Source organism: Micromys minutus (genome assembly GCF_963924665.1).
Source record: "Micromys minutus genome assembly, chromosome: 28".
NCBI lineage: Eukaryota > Metazoa > Chordata > Mammalia > Rodentia > Muridae > Micromys > Micromys minutus.
The window spans coordinates 17,089,838-17,114,708 of NC_137963.1; the positions used below are offsets into that span (position 1 = coordinate 17,089,838).

Genomic DNA, 24,871 nt, shown 5'->3' on the forward strand with positions numbered 1-24,871 from the left:
ACTCACCCCCAAAACAAAGAAAAAAAGAAAGGAAAAGGGTAGAAAATGCCAGGGGAACACTAAGGCAGTAGTCCCCCATGCACGCACAAGCCAGACACACACATACCTACAGTAGCTACCTATGTGTACACAAAGGTATACTAAAAAAGGGGGGGTTGTAAGACCCCGAGGAGTCTTAGCTCAGGAGCGTGACCCACCAAACACAATTAGACGACAGACCACTGAAATAACAAGAGGTTTACTTTCATACCTATGAGGTTGCTCATCCTCGCAGGGAGAGTCAACCCCGAACTCAAAAAACACACATCTTTTATTCTTTACAGCGGGCAGATTTCAGCAACAGGGTAGTTGGCTTTACTCTCATTGGTGGATCTGAGGACAAAAGAACAGCCCCTGTTCAAGGAAAAGTCCTCAAGGAGGGAGGAACTGGGTGGTCGGACAGGGTCAGGCTGACTCCTGGTGAGTCAGAATTTATCACCAGGAGGATAGAGTTCTTTTCTCTAAAGCAGTCGTTTTTGTTTTGTCTTAACTCAACTTAGTCAGCACAGCCTGATCTGTCCATTAAAACTTTATTTTTACATTTTTAGAACCTTGTTTGTACATTCTCAAAAACTTTGAGTTTAGGCTGATGATGACGCATATTTGGACTTTTCTATGAGAGCTTGTGGCTGTCAACCAGTAAATTCTGTCCTTGCTTACTTTCTCAAAAATGGGTGTTTTAGAAAAGTCTCAGAGCCCCTAAAAACTTTGCTTTCTACACGAGGGGGAGGACAGGCAATACTGAGCACACAAAAATTTATTAAAATAGATTAAGATTTTGTTCCCAGTTCAAAGGGTACAAGAACACAGTAAATAAAGTAATAAGGAAATAAGCACTCTCCTACAGCTGAAGACGGTCTTAATTTCCATTTTAGGTTTGTAATCAAAATATAACTTTCTTTGCTTCTCTTATTCAATCAAATTTCTCTATCATAAACCTGTGAGCAGATACTCTGCTGATCAGTCTAAACTACCTGCTCGCCCAGGGACCTTTGATCTTCAATTTATTTCCTTGGTACTTTGCTCAAGCACATGGCTAAAGGTGTCTTTCTTAATCCTCCACAGAGAACAGTGACTGCTACGCACAACCTAAAAATATCTGGGTGGGTTCTGACAAAAAATAAAATAAAATAAAAGTTCTGGAGGATGTAGACAAAAAGGGAAACCTTATCTGCCTACTGCTGTAGGGATGTGAACCAGTTCTGTTATTATGAAATCCAGTGGAATTTCCACAGTAAACTAAAAACTGCCTTCCCTTGATAGCAAACTAGGCTTTATTCACAGCACTCCAGAAGACAGAGGCAGGCAGATCTCCGAGTTCCAAGCCAGCAAAGCTGCACAGTAAGTCTGTTTCAAAAACAAAAACAAAAACACCATCCCGTGAAAATACCTCTTGTATTTTAAGAGTCTGGGACTTTTCTGGACCACACAGCCAGAATTAACAGCACACCTGAGGTCACGGATGCCTTGACTGCTAGCCCTCTGTGATCAAGCTACTTAGCCTGCCTTTAGGGGACAATACAGCAGCCCTCTCACTGGCCTTGGGCTTTTCATGTAATCAGCTTTTACAGTCTAAACTAACGCATAGCCGTGGTCTTAAATTATGTACTTATCCATTCTCCTGACTCAGACTGATGCATGTGTATTATTTGCTGCATACGGCAAATACAGAGATTGAAAGCAACTTTCTAAAATCTACCAAGAAGGTGGAATGCAACCCGAATAGATATGGTTCACTAAACAATGTTTCTAGTACTGTCCGTGTCTCCATCAGTTGGAGCCAGTGATGTAATTCCTTGTAAAAACTCTGTTGAAGCTGTAAAGTGCCCCGTCCCTTCCCATGCAACGCTCGCTATGCTGTCGAAGACAGAGGGAAGTCCTTTGTTTAAGCACAGACTCACTTATACAACTGACAGACACAGAAGACACAGATCCAGGGACAGATTAACATGACAGCCTTCAGGCAGGCACACAGTCAGATCACACAGTAGAGGACAGAAGGCACAGGAAACATAAAGGACAGAATTCATGGACCACTCTTGGTTAAATCACACCAAGGGGATGTGCTTCTTTTTTATTATTATTATTATTAATTTGATACCAATGTATTATTGGTGACTCGGAGCTAATCATTAATGTGCTTAATCCAAATATAAAAATCCATTAAAAAAAACTGAAAACAGATCTGCTAAATAACCCTGTTATGGGGTTAGAGAGACGAGGTTAAGAGCACTGACTGCTCTTCCAGAGGTCCTGAGTTCAAATCCCAGCATCCACATGGCGGCTCACAACCATCTGTAATGGGATCTGATGCCCTCTTCTGGCGTGTCTGAAGACACACTGTACTCACATACATATGCAACATGGTATCTGCCAGAAAGACTGAGCCAGCGTAGCGCACAGACTATACACAGCAGCTAAGCTAGGATGCAAGAGAAGAGCGGATGAGGAAAACGTGCTGTGCTCACAGCGAGCCTTCTTCAGCCAGAGAAGTGATGTCATTTACAGGCAACTGGAGAGAACTAAGCGTAATGAGATCAAGCTGGTCTCAGGAAAACAAGTACCACATGTTTCCTCCTGTATGAGGCATCTAGATTTTACACACATGAGCAAAATCGAGGATGTGTAGACGACATGAACCTGTAAAAGAGAATAAACGGTGCTAATGGACAGTGGACATGTCAGACCACGTGCACCTGGATGAAGTGTCTTATGTGCCAGTCCTCACGTGCACATGTTCAATGATTGATATAATAAAAATGTTTGTGTTTTAAAAGTGAGTGACTGGGGTAGTGGTGGAGTTCAGCAGTGGGATGACTGTTTCAGCAACTCCCCCAAATCTACGAACAGTCAATGGGCACATGAAAAGATACCCACCATAGTTATCAGGGAAGTGAATCAAAGCCATAATGAACTTGGCTGTTGTGACACACGCATGTAATCTCAACATTCAGAAGATTAAGGCAAGAAAAACCAAGACAGTACTGGGTTACATAGCAAGGTTGAGCTACATAACAGGTTCCTATCTCAAAAAAAAAAAAAAAAAAAAAAAAAAAAAAAAAAAAAAAAAAAAAAAAAAACCCAACAACCACAAGTATTTGTACAGATATATGTTGGAATCTTAAAAAAAAAAAAAAAAAAAAAAAAATCTTACTTGCAAATCATTACAAGAATCCACCGGAAACTTCAGAGTTTAATTTTGAAACACTCACATTATACACAGTAATTGAGAGTTTGGGGTGTATGTTCTATACGCTTTCAGCTTCTAAACCTAGTCTGTAATCTGAAATAAAAGCGTATTTCCTATACATTACCACAGAGAAACTTCTTTCTTAAAGTAGGAAATCTATGTGCAGCAGCAGTCACGGAGCGTCCCTCTTGTCTGCATTCAACAAAAGCTTACTGAACACACACCTTCCGAGCCCTACCAACCTGAGAGAAAACCACACTCAAGGCAAAATCCACTGCCGAATAAAGAGGCATCCAGATTAAAAGCTATGCCATCAAAGAGAGTGACTGTCAACCCTAGTTTAATTCAAAGTACTTGCAAGTTCAATCAATATCTTACTAGTAATGTCCCTGCTAAGCTACAGGTACCTCAAAAAAGAGGGGACAGGCTAGAGAGCTCATTGGTCAAGAACACTCATGCTCTTGCAGACGGCAAGAGTTCAGTTCCCAGCACCCACCTCAAGTATCTCACAATTACCTGTAACTCAGCTCCAGGGGGACTCAAATGCCTACTTCTGGGCTCTATAGCATCTGCACACACACGGCAGACGGCCCATACATACATGGGTACACACACATGAATGAAAATATGTATTTAAGAAGTGGGGTTGGGTAGAAAATGAAGTTATTTTATCATTTCAAATTGGGAGAAGCAGTTGTTGCAATGCCAACTCTCCTCATTAATTCCACTGAGAAGCAAGCCCCATCACACTCTTTTTTCCTTCAGGAAAAAAACAAACCTTCATTTTGCAAGTAGATAGGTTCGATACTTAATTCAACAGAAGAAAAAAGGGTAAAACACAACATCAACCAAAACCACGTGATTTTAACTCTCAGAGAATAAATTCAAATATTATATTCTTAAAATTTGCTATGGGAATATGTCATGTTAAGCATGCAGACTTACAAGGAGACTTCTGAAGGGGGTAGATATGTCTTGACTGTGGTAACACACTCAGGAAATTGTCCACATGTAAAATGTCCGTGTGCATTAATGTGCATCCACTTACTAGAAACCGTGTTTCTGTTCAAGGCTACTGCCCCCATTACATGATAAAACGACTGAAGTGTCTCTACAAACAGCAAACACTCCACACATTTCCAGCTCCCAGCACATAAGTTACTTCTTTCCGATTTTAAAGTTCCAGCGGAGCAAACAATATAAAAGAAAGAAAGAAATCTGTCAGAACAAATGCAAGACATTAAAGGCCTCTGTAGGTTTTGAATCTGAAATGTCCCCTACAGACTCTCGTGTTAAAGGCTTGGTCCCTAGGCAGTGGTGCTATTTGGGAAGGTGACTGGCAGGCTGGAGGAAGCAGCTCACTGGAGGGTGTGTCTATGGGGCTATACTTGGGGTGTCTATGGGGTTATACTTGGGGTGTCTATGGGGTTATATTTGGGGTATCTGTGTGGCTATACTTGGGGTGTCTATGGGGTTATATTTGGGGTATCTGTGGGGCTATACTTGGGGTGTCTATGGGGCTATACTTGGGGTGTCTATAGGGATATACTTGGGGTGTCTATGGGGCTATACTTGGGGTGTCTATGGGGCTATACTTGGGGTGTCTATGGGGCTATACTTGGGGCGTCTATGGGGCTATACTTGGGGTGTCTATGGGGTTATATTTGGGGTGTCTATGGGGCTATACTTGGCTCCTTCCTTATTCTGCTCTGCTCTCTGGCTGCTATGAGGAGAGCAGCTTCAGCCACATGCTCTCAATGCTGGGACACTCTCATCCTGTCTCAGGCTCGGAGCAATGAGTCCAACTGACCAGGGTTGAAAACTCTAAGCCAAAATGTATCCTTCCTCCTTTGAAATGGTTTTTACCAGGTATTTGTCAATGATGAAGAATCTAACAGCCATGTGCTCTTTGGGTTTAGGACGCAGTTCAGGAATGGAAGTGTACGCTCAGTATGGGGGAGGTGCCCTGTTAAACCCTCAGAACCACAAAAGGGGGTGGGGGTGGGGCAGGCAGGATACTTTGAAAAAGGCCAGGATTTGTGAAGACAAGGTAGACAAGATTGAATTGAGAGTCAATCCATTTATAAATCATCCTTAGGCGAAAGAATGAGGTGGGTTTAAGGAGCAGGAAGTTGTGTTTTTCCATCAGAACCCATAAAGAATGCCAAGTTTGAAGTCACAGAGCCTGGAAACAAAGCAGGCGAGTCACAGTTCACGAGGAGAGGCAAATGGGCATCGGGGTGCTCTCCCAGAGCCAATATTTAACTGGCTACAACTTCCTATGGCTTCACTGAAGGCCAAGCGAAGTGCTGACTCCTACCCCCTCACCCCACAAGGAACTGAATATGGAGCCCAGGGCCCTGTTCATGCGACATGCGGGGAGTCACTCAACCAGGGCTGTATCTCTCATTAAAAAAAAAATGGTTTTATCCCCACACTCCTAGTCTGGGCAGCCAAATCAGACAGCATAGCCATTCTCAAACATGCTTAACAACAGCAGATCTAAGCTAGAGAGAGGCAGACTGATCTCGAGACTACTCCTCCCCTGTGTTTCCCAACCAATTCAAATAGATTCTAAAGCTCCTTCACACACACACATGCACACAGAAACACACACACACACACACACACACAGTTAATTTTTAAGGGGGCAAAGAAGGACTAAAGCGGTGACTCAGGTTTGGTTCCAAGTTCCCACATCTGGCAACACACAACCACCTGTAACTCCAGCTCCCGGAGCATCCACACTTCTGCTTTCCAAGGGCACTGGCGCTCACGTACCCACACACATATACATAACTAAAAATAAGAGAAATCTTTAAGAACTTTAAGGAACAACAAATCTGAACGGACATTTCTCCAAGGAGACATGCAATTAATTATTCACCAGGAACATCAAAGGATGTTCTTAGTTGTCAGGCAAATGCAAAATTTTTAAAAAATCACAATATGATGCCACCTCACACCCAGTAGGACAGCTATAATTAAAGACCGATAATGAGCATTGTTTGTGAAGATGTAGAGAAACCAGAACTTACACACGGTGTGAGGGAATGTCAAATGCCTGGCAATGCCTCAGACGATTAAATACAGAATAACATATAATTTAGTAATTACACTCCTAGGTCTACATCCAAATATAATAACACTTAGACACACAAATGTCTGTAACAGTATTGTGCCTAAGAGCCAAAGGAGAAAACAAATGAAATTCCATTTGAGGGTGGACAGACAGAATGTGGTATGCTCACACACAGACTATCAGCTTACGGTAAGAAGGAAGCACTAGCCAGTGCTCCGCTGTGAGTGACCCTTGGAACATGCTGAGTGTAAGGAAGAAGACAACGCCTAAGAGACAGGACATAGGAGAGAGGCCCCTGGGCTCCAGAGAGAGGAAGGTGACAAGTGAGGTTTCCCTCTGGGGTGACAAAAGGTCCTGACACTGATTTGTTGGTTGCTCCACAAATCTGAATGCACTAAAAGCTCTGGGACCATACATTTCAAATGAATGGGCTGTACATGTGCGGCTTCGATGGGACTTTTTTAAAAAGAGGGAACATAGAACCAGAGAGAAGGCTCCCTGGCTGAGAGTGCTCAGCTCTTGCAGAGGCCCAGGCTCAGTTTCCAGCGCCCACATCAGGCAGCTGACAGTCACCTGTGGATAACTCATCTCCAAGGGATGTGACTCTCTGACCTCCATGGGTACACACATATGTAACATGATTAAAAATAAAAAGTAAGGTATATGGCCTTTAATCCCAGCACTCAGGAGGCAGAGGCAGGCAAATCTCTGAGTTAGAGGCCAGAGAAAGTTCAGGATGGCCAGGACTACACAGAGAAACCCTGTATCAAAACAAAACGAGAACTCAGTGATTAAGAACACTTGCTTCTTCAGAGGACATGGGTTTGCTTCCCAGCATCCGTGAGGTGATTCACAACCATCTGTAACTGCAGTTCTTAGAGATCTATTCTTCTGAGCTCCTTGGACACCATTCACATATGATACACATGCATATACACAGGCAAAACACACATAAACAAAAATAAAACATTTTAAAATAAATTTTCTATTAAAGGAGACAGCAAAAACCTAAACAGTAATCATGCCGCACATTTACCTAATTCTCCATTTTTGTGCGTATTTAGTTCTTTTAAAAATATCTCATGTGTAGGGGTTCTGCCTGCATTTATGTCTACGGTTCGTATGTGTGCCTGGTGCCTGTGGTACAGAGGAGGATCCTGGATCCCCTGGAGCTGGCGCTATGAGCCACCATGCGCATGTTGAGAACCCAGGTCCTTTGCAAGAACCACTGAGCTGGACACCTCAGTTTCTACTCAACACCACAGGGCAGAGGTCCCTTGTCTACCTGAAAAATCCTTCACCCCACCTATGTCCCTACCAACATTAGCTAGGAGACCTAGTGAAGAATACACAGCTGGTGCTTAAACAGGGAGAGAAAACTTCTAACCGTTTCAGTAAGATGATTTGGGGGTGGAGGATGGGACAGAGCCAAACGCTCATTCCTCACTTGACTTCGCTATTCAAACAAGAGACACCTTCCTAAATGACACCTCTCCACTTGTGAGGAAACGTAAATCTCTGCCTGCTTTTAAAGCATGTTCTTGCCCTCCATGCTACCCAGTCAGCGGAAACTCTACAGAATGAATGAATGTCTGGATCCTCCCGGACGCTGGGGACATACTCAGCACCGAGTGGGATCTATAGACCGGCGGCACTACATTTGACCAGCAGGTGTCACTCTCGAGCTTTTGAAGCTCAAGTGCTAAACCACAAGGAAAAGAAGAAACAAACACCCCTAACAGCCAAGAGAAAAGGGAAGAGCGAAGAGAGAGAACAGAAACTCAAGTCATGTGACCTGGATTAACAGTTTACCACTGTGGCTTTCTTCTCCAAAACATCTTACTCCATTTTCATGGTCTAATTAAGAAAGCCTTGAGACAAATGTCCACTGAACCTTGCTAGCAAACCCCCAAACTGTCAAAGGTTGTCAAGGACCAGGAAAACTTGAGAAACTCTTACAAGCAAAAACTGTCAAAGGGGCATGACCATGAGATGTCCCAGTAGAGAAGCTGGAATGAAACCCAACACTAGGCAAAACTACTCAGCTCAGAATAAAGCAATTAGAGTAAAGTTTATTAAACAACGCTGACTAGTCATTAACCGTGACAAGCCTCACATCTGTGCAGAGTGTCAGCCACAAATGCAACCAGGTGCTGAGTACGGGAAAACTCTGTTCTCCTATTTTTACAATAACTCGAAAACTGTTCTGAAATAAAAAGCATATGTTTAAAAAAGCTATCACTAGCTGCCAATTTGGCCAAGTAGGAGTCCATTTTAGGGACTTGTTCCAACTGCTTTAAAATGGCTGCTTCTTTTCTAGGCGTGTTCTTTACTCTTCTGGAGGGCAGAAGAGTAAAGACACAGGCTTAAAGACCCAGAGGGACTTATGGTGGCAAAGGAGAAGTCTGGGAAAATGGATCCCTCGGGGCCCCATCAGTTCCAGCCCAGTCCCAGCCACGTGGATCACCTCGTCTCAAAACCCTAAAAACATCCAGGACTCATTGCACACATAGCTTCATCCAGCCATGGCGGGGAAAGGAGGCAAGAAGGTGCAGACGCAGTGGGAGACGGGGCAGCTCTGGAGGTATCCAAACAAGGTATTCTTAAAGGACAAAGTAGCCTCTGGAGATCCAGATGCTCTAAACTTTCCTAAAGTCCCCAAGGACGATGGGGCCCAAACAGTAACTGTCTCAACTTAAAGGCCTCAGAGCACCACCCAATATGTATATTGATTATTCAGTCTTTAAAATTTTACTTTTCACCTGATTTTTGTTTTGTTTGTTTTTTGGTGATTTTTTTTTAAGGCAGGGAGTTGTAAGGGGTAGGTCTATTTATGCTGCATCAGTAAAACGGAGTGAGTGGTTTTCTTGCTGGAGTTTTAAATAAAAGGCTGTGGTTGTGCAGGGACGGAGGGCTGCATTCCTGCCCCACAGGCCACAATCTGAAGCATCGGCTTTGCCTTCTTGGTAGGCAGCCAAACCTCACTGAGAATGCCTGCCAAGCGGGAAAAGCCGTGTCGGTGAGACTCACTCCAAGCATCAATCTTTTTGTTTTTGTTGTTGTTTGTGTTTCCAGACACGTCTCGTGCTGCAGCCAAGACTGGATGGAACTCATTATGTAGCTGGTGATGGCCTTGAATTCCTAGTAATGCTCCTGCCTCTACCTCCTCAGTGCTAAGACTGTAGGTGTAAACCGGAATACCCCAGCAAACTTCAATCGTTTAAAGAAGCAGGGTATTGGGATAGTCCCCTTTTCAAAAGAAAGGAAGGAAGGGAGGGAGGAAAGGGAAAGGGGGAGAAAGAAGGTTTATCATAATACAAGTGAAAATCTGAGCCAGGCACCACAGGTTTACACAGGGCTGAGGCAGGATCATTGCCATAGGCTTGGTGCTAACCTGGGTTTGACAGTGACCTCTGGGCCAGCTTGAGAAATAAGGTAATATCATGTATTGGGGAAAAAAGAAACTTGAGCAGGGTGGTGTATTCTTGTAGTCTCAAGTACTCCATGGGCTAATGCTGGCTGCAAGTTCAAGGCTCACCTAGGCTACAAAATGAGCTCAAGGCCAGCCCGGGTAACTTAGTAAAACCAGGCCTGCCTCAGAACAAAAGTACAAAGAGTTGGGGTCCAGCTCAGTATAGAGCATATGACTAGTAAGTATAAGTCCCTTGGTTCAATCTTCAGTCAGACAGGGGAGAGACGGAGAGACAGAGACACAGAGACAGAGACGCTGAAGAAGCTTCATAGGCCAAGTTCTAGAAGCCATGTGTAAGCCCGGATGCAGAGGCGCACAGCTGAGAGTAGGGGCCCAAGCAGGAGACCCACCATGCTCACGAACCACTGGCTGGGGCTACGCGGAGCAGCAGAAACAGGAGAAGCTATACTATACAGCAACAAGGAAAGCACGAGCCAACACCCGAAAGGTGTGCTCTGACTTCAAATGTATGTTATGACATGCATGTGTATGTGGAACACACATACATACATACACACACATACAAACATGCACCCACATACACATACACACATACATACACCCACATACAGACACATACAGACACACACCAACACACACAAACACACATACAAACATGCACCCACATACACATACACACATACATACACCCACATACAGACACATACAGACACACACCAACACACACAAACACACATACAAACATGCACCCACATACACATACACACATATACATACACCCACATACATACACATACATATGCACCCACATACATACACACACACACACATTAATAGTATTTTTTTAAAGAAAGGAGGATGGGCAGAAAGAAAACAATAAAACTCTGCCCCACCTTACCTAAGAGGCTGGCATCGCAGTGCAGCGCAGAGTGGAGAGTGTGAGCCATCACCTCTGTCTTACACACTCTTGGTGAGTGAGACCGTCATGGCAGAGGCAAAGCACTGAGCACCCCCGCCCCGAGCCGGTCTAGTTCGGGAAAGGCGAGAACAAGCGGCAGTGACTTACTACCTACGGGAATGAGATGGGTGGGCTGCGACTCCTCCAGTTTGCTCCTCAGCCAGTCGAAATCCTGGTATCGTCGACGGACGGAATATTCCGGCAAGTCAAACTCCACCCGTGTGCTCTGCAAGTGAGGAGAGAGGGGGTGCACACGTGAGCAGGAGTGCTTTCTGGCTGGGGGAAGGAGACACACACTTTTAGAAATCAGTAAGATGAGGACACACTTCATTCCACCTATGCACACCCGAATGGCAGTTCACCAGCAGGCTACAAAGTCAAGGAGCTAGGATGGAGCCCAGCACAGTGGTGCAGGCAGGACTCCTGATCCCAGCACTCAGGAGGCTGAGGCAGAGGCAGACAGATCTCTGAGTTCAAAGTCAGCCTAGTTTAAAAAGCAATTTCCAGGATAGCCAGGGCCACATCCATCCATCCATCCACAGGAGCTAGGAAACATAAGATCACTGGTTTTGTTTAGGGCTTTTTTTTTCCTGCCCTCAGGCAATAAAACCCAGCTATTCTTCAGAATTGTCTAGAACATTTGATTCATTTCCTCCAGCTTAACTCTGAGAGAGTCGTAGGGTTTTTCCCCCAGAATAATGCAACTTCAGATACTGCTGAGCCAACACAAATCTATGAAGGGGACGGTGTTCCCTTCTCTTACACGTGCTGACAAGCCTTACTGAAAGCAGAAGGAAGAACCAGCCAGGGAGAGACTACAAAAGACCGTTCCCTCAGCTTGCACAGTCTAAGGCCTTTGCCAGATGTGCTGTTACACACCCTCAATCCCAGCACAAGACAGATTGAAGGAAATCTGAGTCCAAGGTTAGCCTGGCAAGCCCTACATAGTGAGTTCCAGGCCAGGAAGCTACACTGTAAGGCAAGAACAAAAACAAAGAAAAAAGAAAGACAGGCATTTTACTTCATCAACCCTGACAGCATACTGCTCTCAAGAAACAGACCTGGGGAAGAAAAAATAACAAAATGCCACAGTGCTGCAGAAAATGTTAACAATCTACCCTGATCCTGAATTTTAAAAGTGCTCTGAAATACAATTACGTCACTTTAATAATAAACCAACATTAAATAAAATTAAGTTACACCAAAATATGAATTTTACTTATTGACTGCTATCTCTTCATTTCTGGAAGGGCACCAGCAATTGCTGTTGTCAAATATAAACTAAGGTACAAGACAAAAACGATCTAAGCTACATTTTACAAGTGTATTCTTTCAAGCCCAGAGTCTATTTTAATCTGAGGCATCCAGAAAAATCTTAAAACTACCCAAGCCTGTGGACAGCTCTGCTCCGAGACTGAGGTGTCATTCTCCACAAAGCCCTGTTCTTGGTCTGAGCAGAACTGGAAAGGCACGCTCAAGGACTGCACCGGCCACATCCAGTCCCTCGAATCACAAGCACCAGTGAAACAACCCTCTCCATCAGCGTGAAGACTCGGGGAAGACACCAAAGGCCAAGTTATCAGAAGGCTTCGCAGAAGAGGAGCTGGGGTTCGTGTCAGGCCCGGCACGGCAGGCTCATCACTGACGGATCATGTTGTGCCCTGTGGCTCCAGCAGATCCCTGAACTGCACAGAGCTGCCCCAAGTCCCCACCATTAAAAGCATTGAGAGGGACACTTTCAAGACCCCTCCCAACGCCCAGAGACTCCAGAAGGAGGAAAGCAACCTGGTTTCACTGTGAATGGGGAACGGGCCTCTCCCTCCACCTTCCTAAATGTTCCATGATCAAATCCATCACGTTTCTTACGTTCACCAAATCAATTCCAAAAACCATCATTTCTCTAACATTTCTACTCCATGAAATAAATCAATACGTGGTGACCGAAAAAGGCACGGGTGGGAGCTGTGCTTTTGCCACACACATTTCTTATCTGGAGATCCAGCTCCACCCTTCTGTCTGTCCAGAATCTCTTTATGTGTTTGTTTGTTTGTTTGTTTGTTTAGTTTTTCAAGACAAGGTTTCTCTGTGTGGCACTGGCTGTCCTGGAAATTGCTTTTTTAGACCAGGCTGGCCTTGAACGCAGAGATCTGCCTGCCTCTGTCTAGAACAGTGTCCATCAGAGATCACGACTGCTGCAGTCAGATCTGAGACAGTAAGCAAGTGCACTGTGAGCTCACCACGTACAGCTCAGCTGCTCATGAGCGCATCTTCAGACGTCTCCGGAAACATTAGAACCAACCCCCAATCTAATCCACACCCAGCCAGACAGCCTGGACCTACACAAAAGGTTCCCCTTCCACCAGCCTAGATGGCAAATGGCTCTGGGAAGCCCAGTGTCCACATGAGTAACTTCTATCCTATAGACAATATTATGGACACCCTAAGATTTTTAATGGACTTTTTAAAAATTTAAATTGTACAAAAACAGTCTCTGATGCCAACAGAATCCATGGTGGGTTTAATGAAACTGACCAAAACACTACATTAATTTAGCCAACTATTAGTTTCAACAAACTCAAAAGCTAAGGCTGTTCTCTGATAATTCTTGTGCCTTTAGCATCGTAAAGAGCAACACGCTCTACACCGGGATCCCTAACACTGCCAAGCGACTCCAACACTCCCAGCACCTCGCAGCCTCAACAGTCCCATCACCGGTTATAAAAAAGCTATAGACACCTCAAAACTTCTAGATCCTGCTTCTAAACCTCCCATGTATCCCTGCCAGATGATCTTGTCACTCTGCCCCAGAAAAAACTACAGCAATAAGCAAAAAATCCCTTCACTTCCTGTCACGAGAGGGGCTTCCCTTCCCTTTTCCAGAACAATGGGGAAAGTATGCTTCTCCCACAGGAGGCCAAACCACATGCTTGTCTTCAGGTTACAGCCTCACACTTCCGGCTTACTCTCCAACCTTCACCCATGTCTACTTTTCTGCCAGCCCTGCCCATCTTGCTCTTGATTCTCCTTCATCCTCAAAAATAAAAGCACATAAGCATATTACAGACACAGTGATGCATAGCCCTAACTCCAGCACTCAGGAGCAGAGGCAGGGGGATCAGAAAGAGCTCTAGGCAAGCCTAGGCTACACAGCAAGTCTGAAGTCAGCAAGGCTTGACACACTCATACACATACACATGTATATATACATGAAAATTTGTGCCCACACCCACACATACACACACACACACACACACACACACACACACACAGCTCTCTTATTCAAGCATCCTCTCACACTTACTGCTGTTTCTTGACACTCTGTTCTTGTTTGTCTATCAAGCTAGCCGCCCCCATCTTTTCTCCCCTTCCTCCCATTCCCCTGAATCATTGCAAACCATGTACAATCTAGACAACAAAAATGTCCGATGAGAAACTGGCTGGAGTAAAGAAGCTGGAAATGACTGAGAAGCAAGACACAACCCTAGGTGTGACTCCAGGTGACTCCAAATCCACTCCAACTGACAACAAAGACTAACCATGACATTCGCACAGCACAATTATCAAGGGAATGGTCTCTGGACTCAAGCCCGGCCACACCGCACATTAGCCACATCACTGAGCAATTCCATCCATGTCACTGTGTCTAAGTTCCAACTAAGAATAGTTGCAATGTTCACAATAGCAATTGCACAAAACAAACAATGGGACAGCCTCGGAGAGAACAGGACTTCAGTCTCAGAGGTGACAGCCAAATGTGCTGCCTGAAACTTGCTAGCACAGAACGGTATCTGCAATGCAGTAATGCGCTAGCTGCACACAAATGATCGTTTTCATGAAAGACCAGAGAAAACAGCATACCAAGTCACCAGTTACTGACTGAGTTTATGGGCTTGCCTTCATTTTACTATCTGAGCTCACTTTCCTTTTCTGGTTTCTATAACAGATTAAGTACATAAAATAAAAGCTGAAATTTCCACACAGAATGGATAGACATGTGGCCAAGTGTGCAGTAATTAACTAGCTGTTACTGTGTTGTGACTTTCTAAGAGGCTGAAGAGAAAACAGCCAGGAGACCCGAGCAGGGGCTGTGCTGACCTCCGCTCACAGAGGAAGACAACCACCATAGAGATTTGATGGAGCACTCTTTATCAAATGCCTGCAGCTATTTTAGCTCAGGCAACACAACTTGGCACTACGTCATCAGCAATCTGAATGAGAGCCAAAGAGGTGGCTCAGTGGTCAAGGTGCTCTTCCAGAAGCACCAAGTGTGAGCCCCAGAAGCCATATAGCAGCTCAGGATCATCTGCAACTCCAATACCAGGGGATCCAACGCCAGCTTTTGACCTCCAAAGGGCACTAGACATGCAGAGAGATATGCATGCAGGTAAAACACTCGTGCATACAAAGTAAAAATTTAAGCATTAAAAAATAAACAGTCTGAATTAGAGCTGGGCATGGGAGCACACACCTTTAATACCTGCACTTAGGAGCCAGAGGTGGGAAGATCACTGTGAGTTCCAGACCCGGCAGGGTTACACAGTGAGACCCGGTCTCTCATCACGCCACCATTTACAAACGGAAGCAGACCTGGACTCCAGGTTCCCAGCATCCCTCAGTCTCTACTTTGCATGCCAGTCTGCCCGAATCCCTGAACTCTCTAGCCTCCTCTTCCTCTTCCTCCTCTCCCTTTCCCCTCCTCCTCCCACTCCCCTTTTCTTTCTTAGTAAGCAAGCACACTTTCTCTTCCCCCCTCTCCTCTCCTCTCCTTCCCCATAGCAGCTTCCCTGACCTCCTGCCTTGAGGCCCTCGCCTCCCCTGCCCCCACCGCCCAAAAGCAGCTTCCCAATAAACCTGTATTCATATATATTCTTAATCTGGCTTGAACTGAATCACTACCACACTCATCATTTAGAAGATTTGGAATCAGAGCCTCAAAACACCTCATGCTCTGTACCAACTCTAAGACCTCAGCAGAACGAAAGTCCCAATGTAGGATCTTGTGGCCCCATCTTTCCTCTTTCTCATTCCCAGATTCACTGTCCATCATGATAATAAAAAGTAGGGAGCTGGCAGCGACTCCTCACCCCAGTGGAAACCCAGGAATATAACTTGGGGACACACTTTCTCAGTTCCAAGGAATCAAATAACCCAGGAGAAAGGACAGAAATAAGAATGCAGCGGGGAGGTGGGCTAGGAGACCGGGGAGAGATTGCAGGTGCACTAGCCAACGAGCCACGGAAGCCCTGCAGGATCTTTTCAATGTGTGTGGTGAGGAGTGTGATCTGCAGGGTACATGAATCAAGTAGTATAGAACATTGTCAGGGTGGGCAAGGGCTGCTGTGACAGCAAGGCTGCTTAGGCGCCCAACCACGGAAAGCAGGTTTTGTGTTGCATTGGCTACAGGGTGAACAGGAAGCTCACCCCAAGGGGAAGGAAACGAATGCTAAGAATTCCTAAAGCCCTCACTTACCCCAGGCCCTTACTCAGATGTGAGCACTGCTTGCGTGATAATGGGTCAGATACACATGGAAGGGCAGTGTGCGCCAGGTGCAAAAGGATGGGGTGGGTAACCTTAAAAAGCTGAGAATGGTTTAAATGTCTCATACACACACACACACACACACACACACACACACACACACACACCATTTGTTGCATAATTAGGCAGAGGACCAGAGAGTGAGCTAAATGTAGTGAGGGAAAGGCTTCAGCAGTACTCTCCAGTGGAGGGCAAGGGAGAGAGCACACGCACGGAAACCCACACTGCGTGCACTCTAAGTACACGTGTGCCATGAATGAAAGGGAGAGGCGGAGGCACACCGCTGCCGCGACTGTGGCTTTTACTGAGAAGACTGTCCAGCTGAGGAGGAACAGTGAGGCCAGCTTGCCACTCTGTATGTGATTTTTGGAACTGTTTGTGTTTTATGAACACCAATTTCTCTATTTGTGTGATTTTAAAACATAGCATTTCCATCCAATAAAAGATGAAGAAATAAATATATGAACATATTTTATTGTTCATCTTTCCAAAGAATTTAAACAGGTATAGAACATACCAAATTTTTACAATTAAAAAAAAATGCTTGTTGGGTATAGAGACACACCCCAGAGGTTAAGTGTCACCTCAGAGGATCAGAGTTCAAGGTCAACTTGGGCTATACAGCAAGACCTTGCTACAGTCCTCCCCCAAAAAAAATCATTACTAAATTATTTTCTTAATTGAAGAAAATGGAGGCTGGGAACATAGCTCAGCGGTACTGCACTTGCCTGGCATGAGTGAGGCCCTAAGTTCAGTTCCCAAGGGAGGTGGGGTGGGGACAGGACTGATGGGAAGAAGAGAGATGCAGTTCATCTGAACTACAACACCACCCACAAAGGCTCATGAAGTGTCTGTAATTCTTCCCACAGCGTCTGGTTTCTGAAAGAGAAAAAGTGCTTTTTACAGGTGCTTTTCCTGTAAAGCACCTACCTCATACATGTACATAAAAACATACATCCTGTGTCACATTCGCTATTCATGTATGTGTGTGTGTGTGTGTGTGTGTGTAGTCACATTTGCTATTCATACACACACAAACACACATATAAACATACATCCTGGTCACATTCGCTACCTCCCTCTTAGTCCCTTCTAATTCTACCAAGTCCTCCCCACCTCACCCCACCCCACCAGGTACCCACCCCACCCCACCAGGTACCCACCCCACCCCACCCCACCAGGTCTCCATCCCACCCCACCAGGTCCCCATTCCACTTTCCTGTCTTTTTGCTTTTCGTAAAGTACTTTTAAATTATAAAATTCAATTTATAATTATGACGGTATGAATTTTCTCCTTAGTAATGGAGATGGGTTAGATCAGCAGTTTCCTAATAAGGAGCAATTTTTCTCCCTGGAAGATATTTGGCAATGTCTGAATACATGAGATTGTTGCAAATGGGGGGGGGGGGTTGGAGACAGCTGGAAGGAGCCACAAGCATCTACTGGACAGAGCTCAGGGGCATCACTACATATCCTACAGAAGGTACAAGCATCTACTGGACAGAGCTCAGGGGCATCACTACATATCCTACAGAAGGTACAAGCATCTACTGGACAGAGCTCAGGGGCATCACTACATATCCTACAGAAAGTATTGCTCATCCCTAAAGATCAGTATTGCTAGGCAAGAACCCTGCTCTAACTCTGAAATTTTAGTACTATTTTAAATATGGAGGGAAAAAAAGACTTCAAAAGTGAAAAACAATCCAGGCCCAGGGACGGAGCTCAGTGGTGGAGTGCTTACCTGCACAGCAGGTACACGGTACAGGCTCTAGCCCCACCATTCTGCCAAAGAGTACAAATAAAGGTATACTTTTACAGGTAAATTATATGAAGAAGATGAGCTTTGTAGTCGTAAAAATTCATGTTAGAAACATGCTTACCAATTTTGTAGCCCATACAAGTTACTCGGTTCCCCACCTATAACACCTAACTACCACAGCCTTTAGGGTTGCTGAGAAAACTGTGCAGTGCTCTACCCTCTGTCTGTCTGGGAGAAGGAAGGCAAGGCAGGCCATCACCAGGCTATGCCGCGCCCTAAGATGGCGCTGGTGTCCGCCCTCTCTAATCGGTAAACACCCCAGGAGCGCATGCGCCTGTATCATGCCACTATCACGCCACATTATGGACCAATGATGCTATGTCACTTCAGCTATCGGACGGGCTCGGATGGGCGGGGACGATAAAAGGAGAGAGCCTCCCGGGCTCGGGGCTCTCGGAATCCATCAAAGCATCAAGAAGGTGTCCTGAATAAACTGCTGAGAGAAGAACCTGGCAATGTTGCGTCTTTCCTTGCAGGACGAGGCTGGGCGCGACAATACATATTGTGAAACGGGAACATTAAGCAAAATTGCCATACGACACAGAGGTGTTATAGGGATCAGTGTCTTATTTACACTACTGCAGCCACATTTTCTCCTCATGTTATGAATAAAAACTTGTAAATATATCATTCTTTTAACTTTTACTATAACCATTCTCTCCCATAACTATAGTAAAAGTAACCAGAGACAAAGCAAAGGCAAAGGGGGGCTCTCAGTTCATGCACAGCAGAGGGAGGGTCTCAGTCCACGAAGAGCATTGTTCTAGGTTCTAGGAGGATCTCAGTTCACGCACAGCAGTGATCTAGGTTGCTTCCTACTGCCGTGATAAAATACCATAACCAAACTTGGGAAGGAGAGGCTCAACTTGGCTTGCACATCCCAATCAAAGTTCATCACTGAGGAAGTCAAGGCAGGAGCTGAGAGGCAGGAATTGATGCAGAGCCCGTGGTGGATGGCTGCTTTCTGGCTTGCTTCTCCAGGCTCATGTTTATTACCTTTCCTATACCTCACAGGACCACCTGCCCAGGAGTGGCACCACCTACACTGGGCTGGGCCTTATGCCAATCATTAAGAAATGTTCCACATATTTACCCACCCATCAGTCATATAGAGGCATATCCTTGAGGACTCCTCCTTCAGATGACCCTAGCCTGTGTCAACTGACCAAACACAAAAGCACAAGTCTAAACCCCGACATTCTGAAACAGAGACCTACTTTGGTGGTGATCCTGTATGTGATGTAGGTCTCCATTGTGCACACGTGCTTCTTGGGATCATCAACTGTGACAAAGAGATCTCTGGTTTCACCATCAATGTCGTCATCAAGCTGAAGTCTGTTCAGAAGCGAAGATGAAGAAGCTGGGCTTGAAGTGCCTGCTGGAGTCCCACCATTGGGCAAGATGAGATCCTGGAAGAAGAGAAGAACATCTTACAGACCACGGGGATGGAGAACCTCATCAACCGCAGCTGCTGCAGCCACCTGAAAGACACCTCAACAACTCTGAGAGCTCCAGGCTTCTGTTCACTCCATGTGTCTCAAATGAAGAGGTCAGAGGAGAAACTCAAGCAGGGCTGGAGCAGAGGCCATGGAGGGATGCTGCTTACTGACTTGCTCTCCATGGCTTGCTCAGCCTGCTTTCTGATAACACATCCAGGATGGTGGCCTTCCCACATCAATCATTAATCAATACAGTGCCCCAAAGTCCTGCCTACAGGCAATCTGATGGAGGTGTCTCTCAATTGAAGTTCATCTTCCCAGATGACTCTAGCTTATACCAAGTTGACAAAACCTTGGTAACCAGCACCTTAACCCATCATACAATCTTTCCTCTTTTGTATTTAATCTAAAATTCCAGACTTAAAGACATCAAGGAGATTGTCAAAGAGAGGGATGGAAGAAGGGAAGTAAGGAGGGAGGGAGGGAAGGAGGGTGAAAAGGCAGGCAGGCAGGAAAAAAAGAAAGGAAGGCCAACAGAATTACAAAACCAACAGCTTTAATTCTTTCTTCCTTAGGATGAAGGCCTAAAGCTACCTGAATAGATTACATGTTAAGAATTTGTTACAAATCTAACATTTTAAAAGGCTATGGTGGTTTAAGTGCAAATGGTTCCCACAGACTCACTGGGAGCAGCACTATAAGGAGGTGCGGCCTTGTTGCAGGAAGTGTCACTGCGGTGGGCTTTGGGGTTTCCAAAGCTTAAGCTAGTGTCTCTCCCTGCTGCCTGGTGATTCGATGTAAAACTCTTAGCTCCCTCTCCAGCACCACCACGTTTCCTGCAATGACTAAGATGGACTGAACCTGTAAGCCAGCCACAATTAGATGTTTTCCTTTATAAGAGTTGCTATGGTTATGGCATCTCTTCCCCGCAATAGAAACCCTAAGACAAAGGCCCAGTCTCCTGGCTCCAGTTGTGTTAGGGACTTGACAAGGGAGCAGAGCCCTGAATGTTATGCCCCACACCCCATCACACTGCAAGACAAAGAATGTGGCAAGAAAGTGAGATGCTAGCAATAAAAGGCACTGGTGACCCCAGATCACAGGGCGGGGTCAAGGAAGTGCTCTGGAGGCTGCTGCGGCCTGTCCTCTAAAAGTCACCTCAGCAGTCATATCCATGAGCTACAGCTGACCAGAGGAGACCCCAGAGAAAAAAGACAAGATAGGAAAGAATGGCCTGGGGTCCCATGTCGTCCTACTGCATGGGTGACAGTGAACAGATGGGTCTTTCCTTTGCCTCCCATCTGCACCAAGCACATATCATTCAATTAGTAACTTAGGGTGAAAAATGAAAGGTTTGAGAAAGGCTGGAGCAGGTAGATTCTCTTCGAGTTCAAGGACAGCCAGGACTAGAGAGACCTGTCTAAAAAAATAAGTTTCTGTAACTATTAAAATGGTGTCATTTTTCTAGACAGTACTCATGGGAACAAATTCTCAACCCTACACTGTGTTTCTGTGTGACTCCCATAGATTGATGTGTTTGAATGCTTTGGTCATAAGGAGTAGCACCAGTAAGAGGTGTGGCCTTGTTAGAGGAAGTCTGTCTCTGTGGAGGTAGGGCGGTGAGGTCTTAAATGCTTAAGCGACTTCCAGTGTGAAACACATCCAGTCTCCTCCTCGCTGCCTTCGGATCAATGTAGAACTCTCGGCTCCAGCACCGTGTCTGTCTGGATGTTGACAGGCTTCCCATCACTATGGTAATAAACTAAGCTTCTGAACCTGTGAGCCAGCCCTGGTTAAATGTTTTCTTTTTAAGAGTTGCTTTGGTCATGGTGTCTCTTCACAGCAATAGAACCCTAAGTAAGACGGCTTCTGTCTCAGCTTTGCTTCTAACTATGGGGCAGCATGAGGGGCCATCAGCTGGGGGTTCCATGCCCTCTGCCGCTGCTCTGGTGTGGAAATGAAGGCAGAACCATGCTTGTTACAACAGCAGTTGCAGGCCTAAAGGTCTGGCCCGGGACATCATCTCTGACATTCTGAGGTAGTCAAGAGCAGCACTGGCCTTCCAGTAAAATTGTAAACATGGGCTACAGGCAAGCCACCTAATTAGGTGCTACAAGAGCCTGCCTTTGCCTTTATCAACTCTAGAGCCTTAGAGCAGCTCAGTCAGTGGCTAGTCACTGCACGAAAGAACAAAGAGATAAAAATCCTTGGCCAAACAAGCCAACCAGCTCAGACTCACCTAGACTAGCCACTTCCAGAAGCCACCATGCTGTCAAATACTGTCCCTGAAATCCACCCATCTAAGACAGATGTCTCCAAATATGTGAGATGCTCTCTCTTCTTGAGTCTTCCCAACCCTCTCCTCAACATATTCGGAAGACACCTGCACTAAAGCAACTATCAATATCAATCACTGATCTAGGGGCTAAAGCGATGGCTCAGTGGTTAAGAGCACTTGCTGCTCCTGCAGAGGACTAAAGTTTAACTCCCAGCACCCACCTGATGGCTCAAAACTGTCTATAATTCTAATTTTAAAGAATATAAAGTTCTGTTATGGCATCTGCAAGTACCACACACACATGTGGTACACATATCTGCAAGCAAACAAAACATTCGCATATAAACATATTTATAAGGGCTGGAGAGATGGCTCAGTGGTAACGAGTACTGAGTGCTCTTCCAGAGGTCCTAAATTCAAATCCTAGCAACCACATGGTGGCTCACAGTCTTCTGTAAAGAGATCTGATGCCCTCTTCTGGTGTGTCTGAAGATAGCTACAGTGTTCTTATATAAAATAAATAAATCTTAAAAAATATTTTTAAATCTTTTATACACCTGACTTATCTAATGTATAGAAGCTATCCAACAATGGCTTTTCTCTGTACGTGCCTGAGTAAATGTGTGTGCACTGTGCTGGTATATCCATCTGCCATCTCTTTCCCTGGTCTACAGAGACTTGCTAACTCCCCTAGGCTTTGCCCTAGGGATCTCAGCCAGTAACCTTCAGGAATAGATAGCCACATATAATCTGAAACGCCCTGGGAGAGTCAGGCAATCCAAGGAGGTCAGATCCTTCCCTCCTGGGACTACACAGCCAGGGTGTAGTCTCTCGTTCCAGGATGTCCCCCGCAGTAGGTGAGCACATAGGAAAGACGGAGAAACCTCCAGAAGTCTCTGGAACAATGAGGCCACCACCCTGACTTCAAGATTAGCAAGTCAGCTGAAATCTCTCTCATGAGGACAGACTGAAAAGATGACCTAGTCTGCCCTAATGTTTGCTGTGCCAGCAGTAAGCCACGTTCCCTACCAAGCCGAATCCCTTCATAAATTTTTCCAGCCCCTTTGCTATTCTTCCTCTCCAGTCTCTGGTCATAAATTCTTCTAGGTAAACATAAGTCCTGTTTTAAAAGTCAGTCGGGTAAAGTCAACATTTTTCTTCAGGGTCATAAGTTTATCACAAAATGATTCTCAAGACACTGCCTCAAGAGAAATAAAAGCAACAGGAAACCAGGAAGAGCTTAGGGGTGACGGGCAAGGGCTGAGTGAACAGAAGGCCAGGTGTCTCAGCCCAGCAGAGGCCTTGACAATGGAGCCTGCTGTGACCTGCTGTGACCCGGGATCTCGAGTAGGCATCTCACTCTGACAGTACCACCTATGACCAACATGAATGCAGACATAGTTCTCCACACCACAGCTAGAAAGCTGACCCCACTGTTAGCAGAGGATACCCACACAGGGTAGCTCACAACTGTCTGTGACTCCAGCACTAAAGGGCATCCTCAGACACACACCTGCACTCATGTGCACAAACTCACACACTGACACAATATATATAATTAAAAATAAATAAGTAAATTAGGACAGCCAGGACTACTACACAATGAGGTCCTGGCTTTAAAAAAAATGTTTTAAAAATATATAAATCCAAATATGTTGCTTCCTTGCTTTAAGTTCTCAAAACCATCCCATTACACAAATCTAAACTCCCTCTCATAGAGTGGACACTACTGTCCCACCCCCTCCCCTCTCCACACCACTTCTCCCACTGAGTTCCTCTTACTCTCAATCACTGGCCATCTGGTCGACCCTGGCTCACAGCCTTTGTACTGTACATGTTTTCCCCCTTCTCCAGCCCCCCTCCCCGTGTGTGTGTGTATGTGTGTGTGTGTTTGTGTGTGTGTGTGTGTGTGTGTGTGTGTGTGTGTGTGTGTGTGTGTGTGTTCCAGATCCTGATGTGACTACCCCCTCTCTTCATACAGGCTGCTGCTCGAGGATACCCATTTAAAAGGTCTTCTCAGTCCAACAAAATATAAAAGTAACCCCTGCATTCTTTCATCACACTTCAGCCCCTTCTTCAGCTTTGTTCTTATCATGGGATGATCACTGAGTTGACTGTCTGACTCTACTCATTTGTGAGTCCCATGAGAGCAGAGACTATGTGGTACAGGGGGTACTCAAAAGTTGGTGATGAATGAATCTTAAAACAACAGAAGATACCCAGTAGACACCTGGGAAGTGAGAACACCTCCCAGGGTGACCTGAGACATACTGCCCATGTTCAAAGCTTGACTCCACTTGCAGGGACACTGTACCTTAGTTCCTCTCATTTGCAATAAGGTTACTGCAGCATTGAGGGGGTCAGTATATGGGAGTGTAGAGGAGTTTTAAGCCAACAACATGGCTGCTCTGGTAAGGGATCCCATCCCATGGCTGGAATGCAGAGGGCTGCACACCTTTAATCCCTCTGACTGGAATACAGACACATCCTCAGTACTCACCTTTAATCCCAAACAATGACAACTAATTGAGGGGCAGACAAAGTGATGAATCAGAGGAAAATTTGACAGAATTGAGTCAGAGACAGGATACGCCCAATTCACACAAGAACAGACAAGAGATACTGATTTAAAGTAGTGGGGGAGAGAGGAAAGTTCAGAACACTTCAGTGCAGTGCAGTTGAGTGTAGTTGAGCTCAGTTCCGAGCATGAAGTTCAAGCAGAGCAATTCAGCCAGAAGGCAATTTGAATCAGTCAGCCTGGAGAGGAGTTTGAGCAGAACAGCTAAGTTGAACCAGCCAGCCAGAGTTCAGAAAGAACCAGAAAGGACAACTTTATTGAGCAGTAAGTTTCAGAGGCTGAAAAAATTCTAGGCTTAGGTTAGCAGATAGAGGCTGGAAGCTGAAGTCTTCAAGGCCCAGACGTACAGAAAATTAGATTGTACAGAGGTTAGAAGCTTCTAGACCTAGGGATAGTTAGATAAAAACGTCCTGGGCTCAGCCCAAGCCATGCTTCATGAAACTTGAGTACGGCTCGCCTCTCATCACTTAAAGTGACATCACACTTCAGGGAAGTGAGCAGAGGAACGCATGA

At 45.4% G+C, this 24,871-nt stretch overlaps 1 protein-coding gene across 1 annotated transcript in view; it reads right to left on the bottom strand.

Annotated features, from left to right (window-relative positions):
- Positions 1-24,871, bottom strand: part of SNX30 (sorting nexin family member 30) — an 85,268-nt gene that overhangs the window by 17,771 nt on the left and 42,626 nt on the right. The window contains exons 2-3 of the mRNA XM_080940069.1: positions 19,281-19,472; positions 10,818-10,928 (exon numbers count right to left, since the gene is read on the bottom strand). Coding sequence (XP_080796195.1) covers positions 10,818-10,928; positions 19,281-19,472 — 303 coding nt within the window. The remainder of the gene's footprint in view (positions 1-10,817; positions 10,929-19,280; positions 19,473-24,871) is intronic.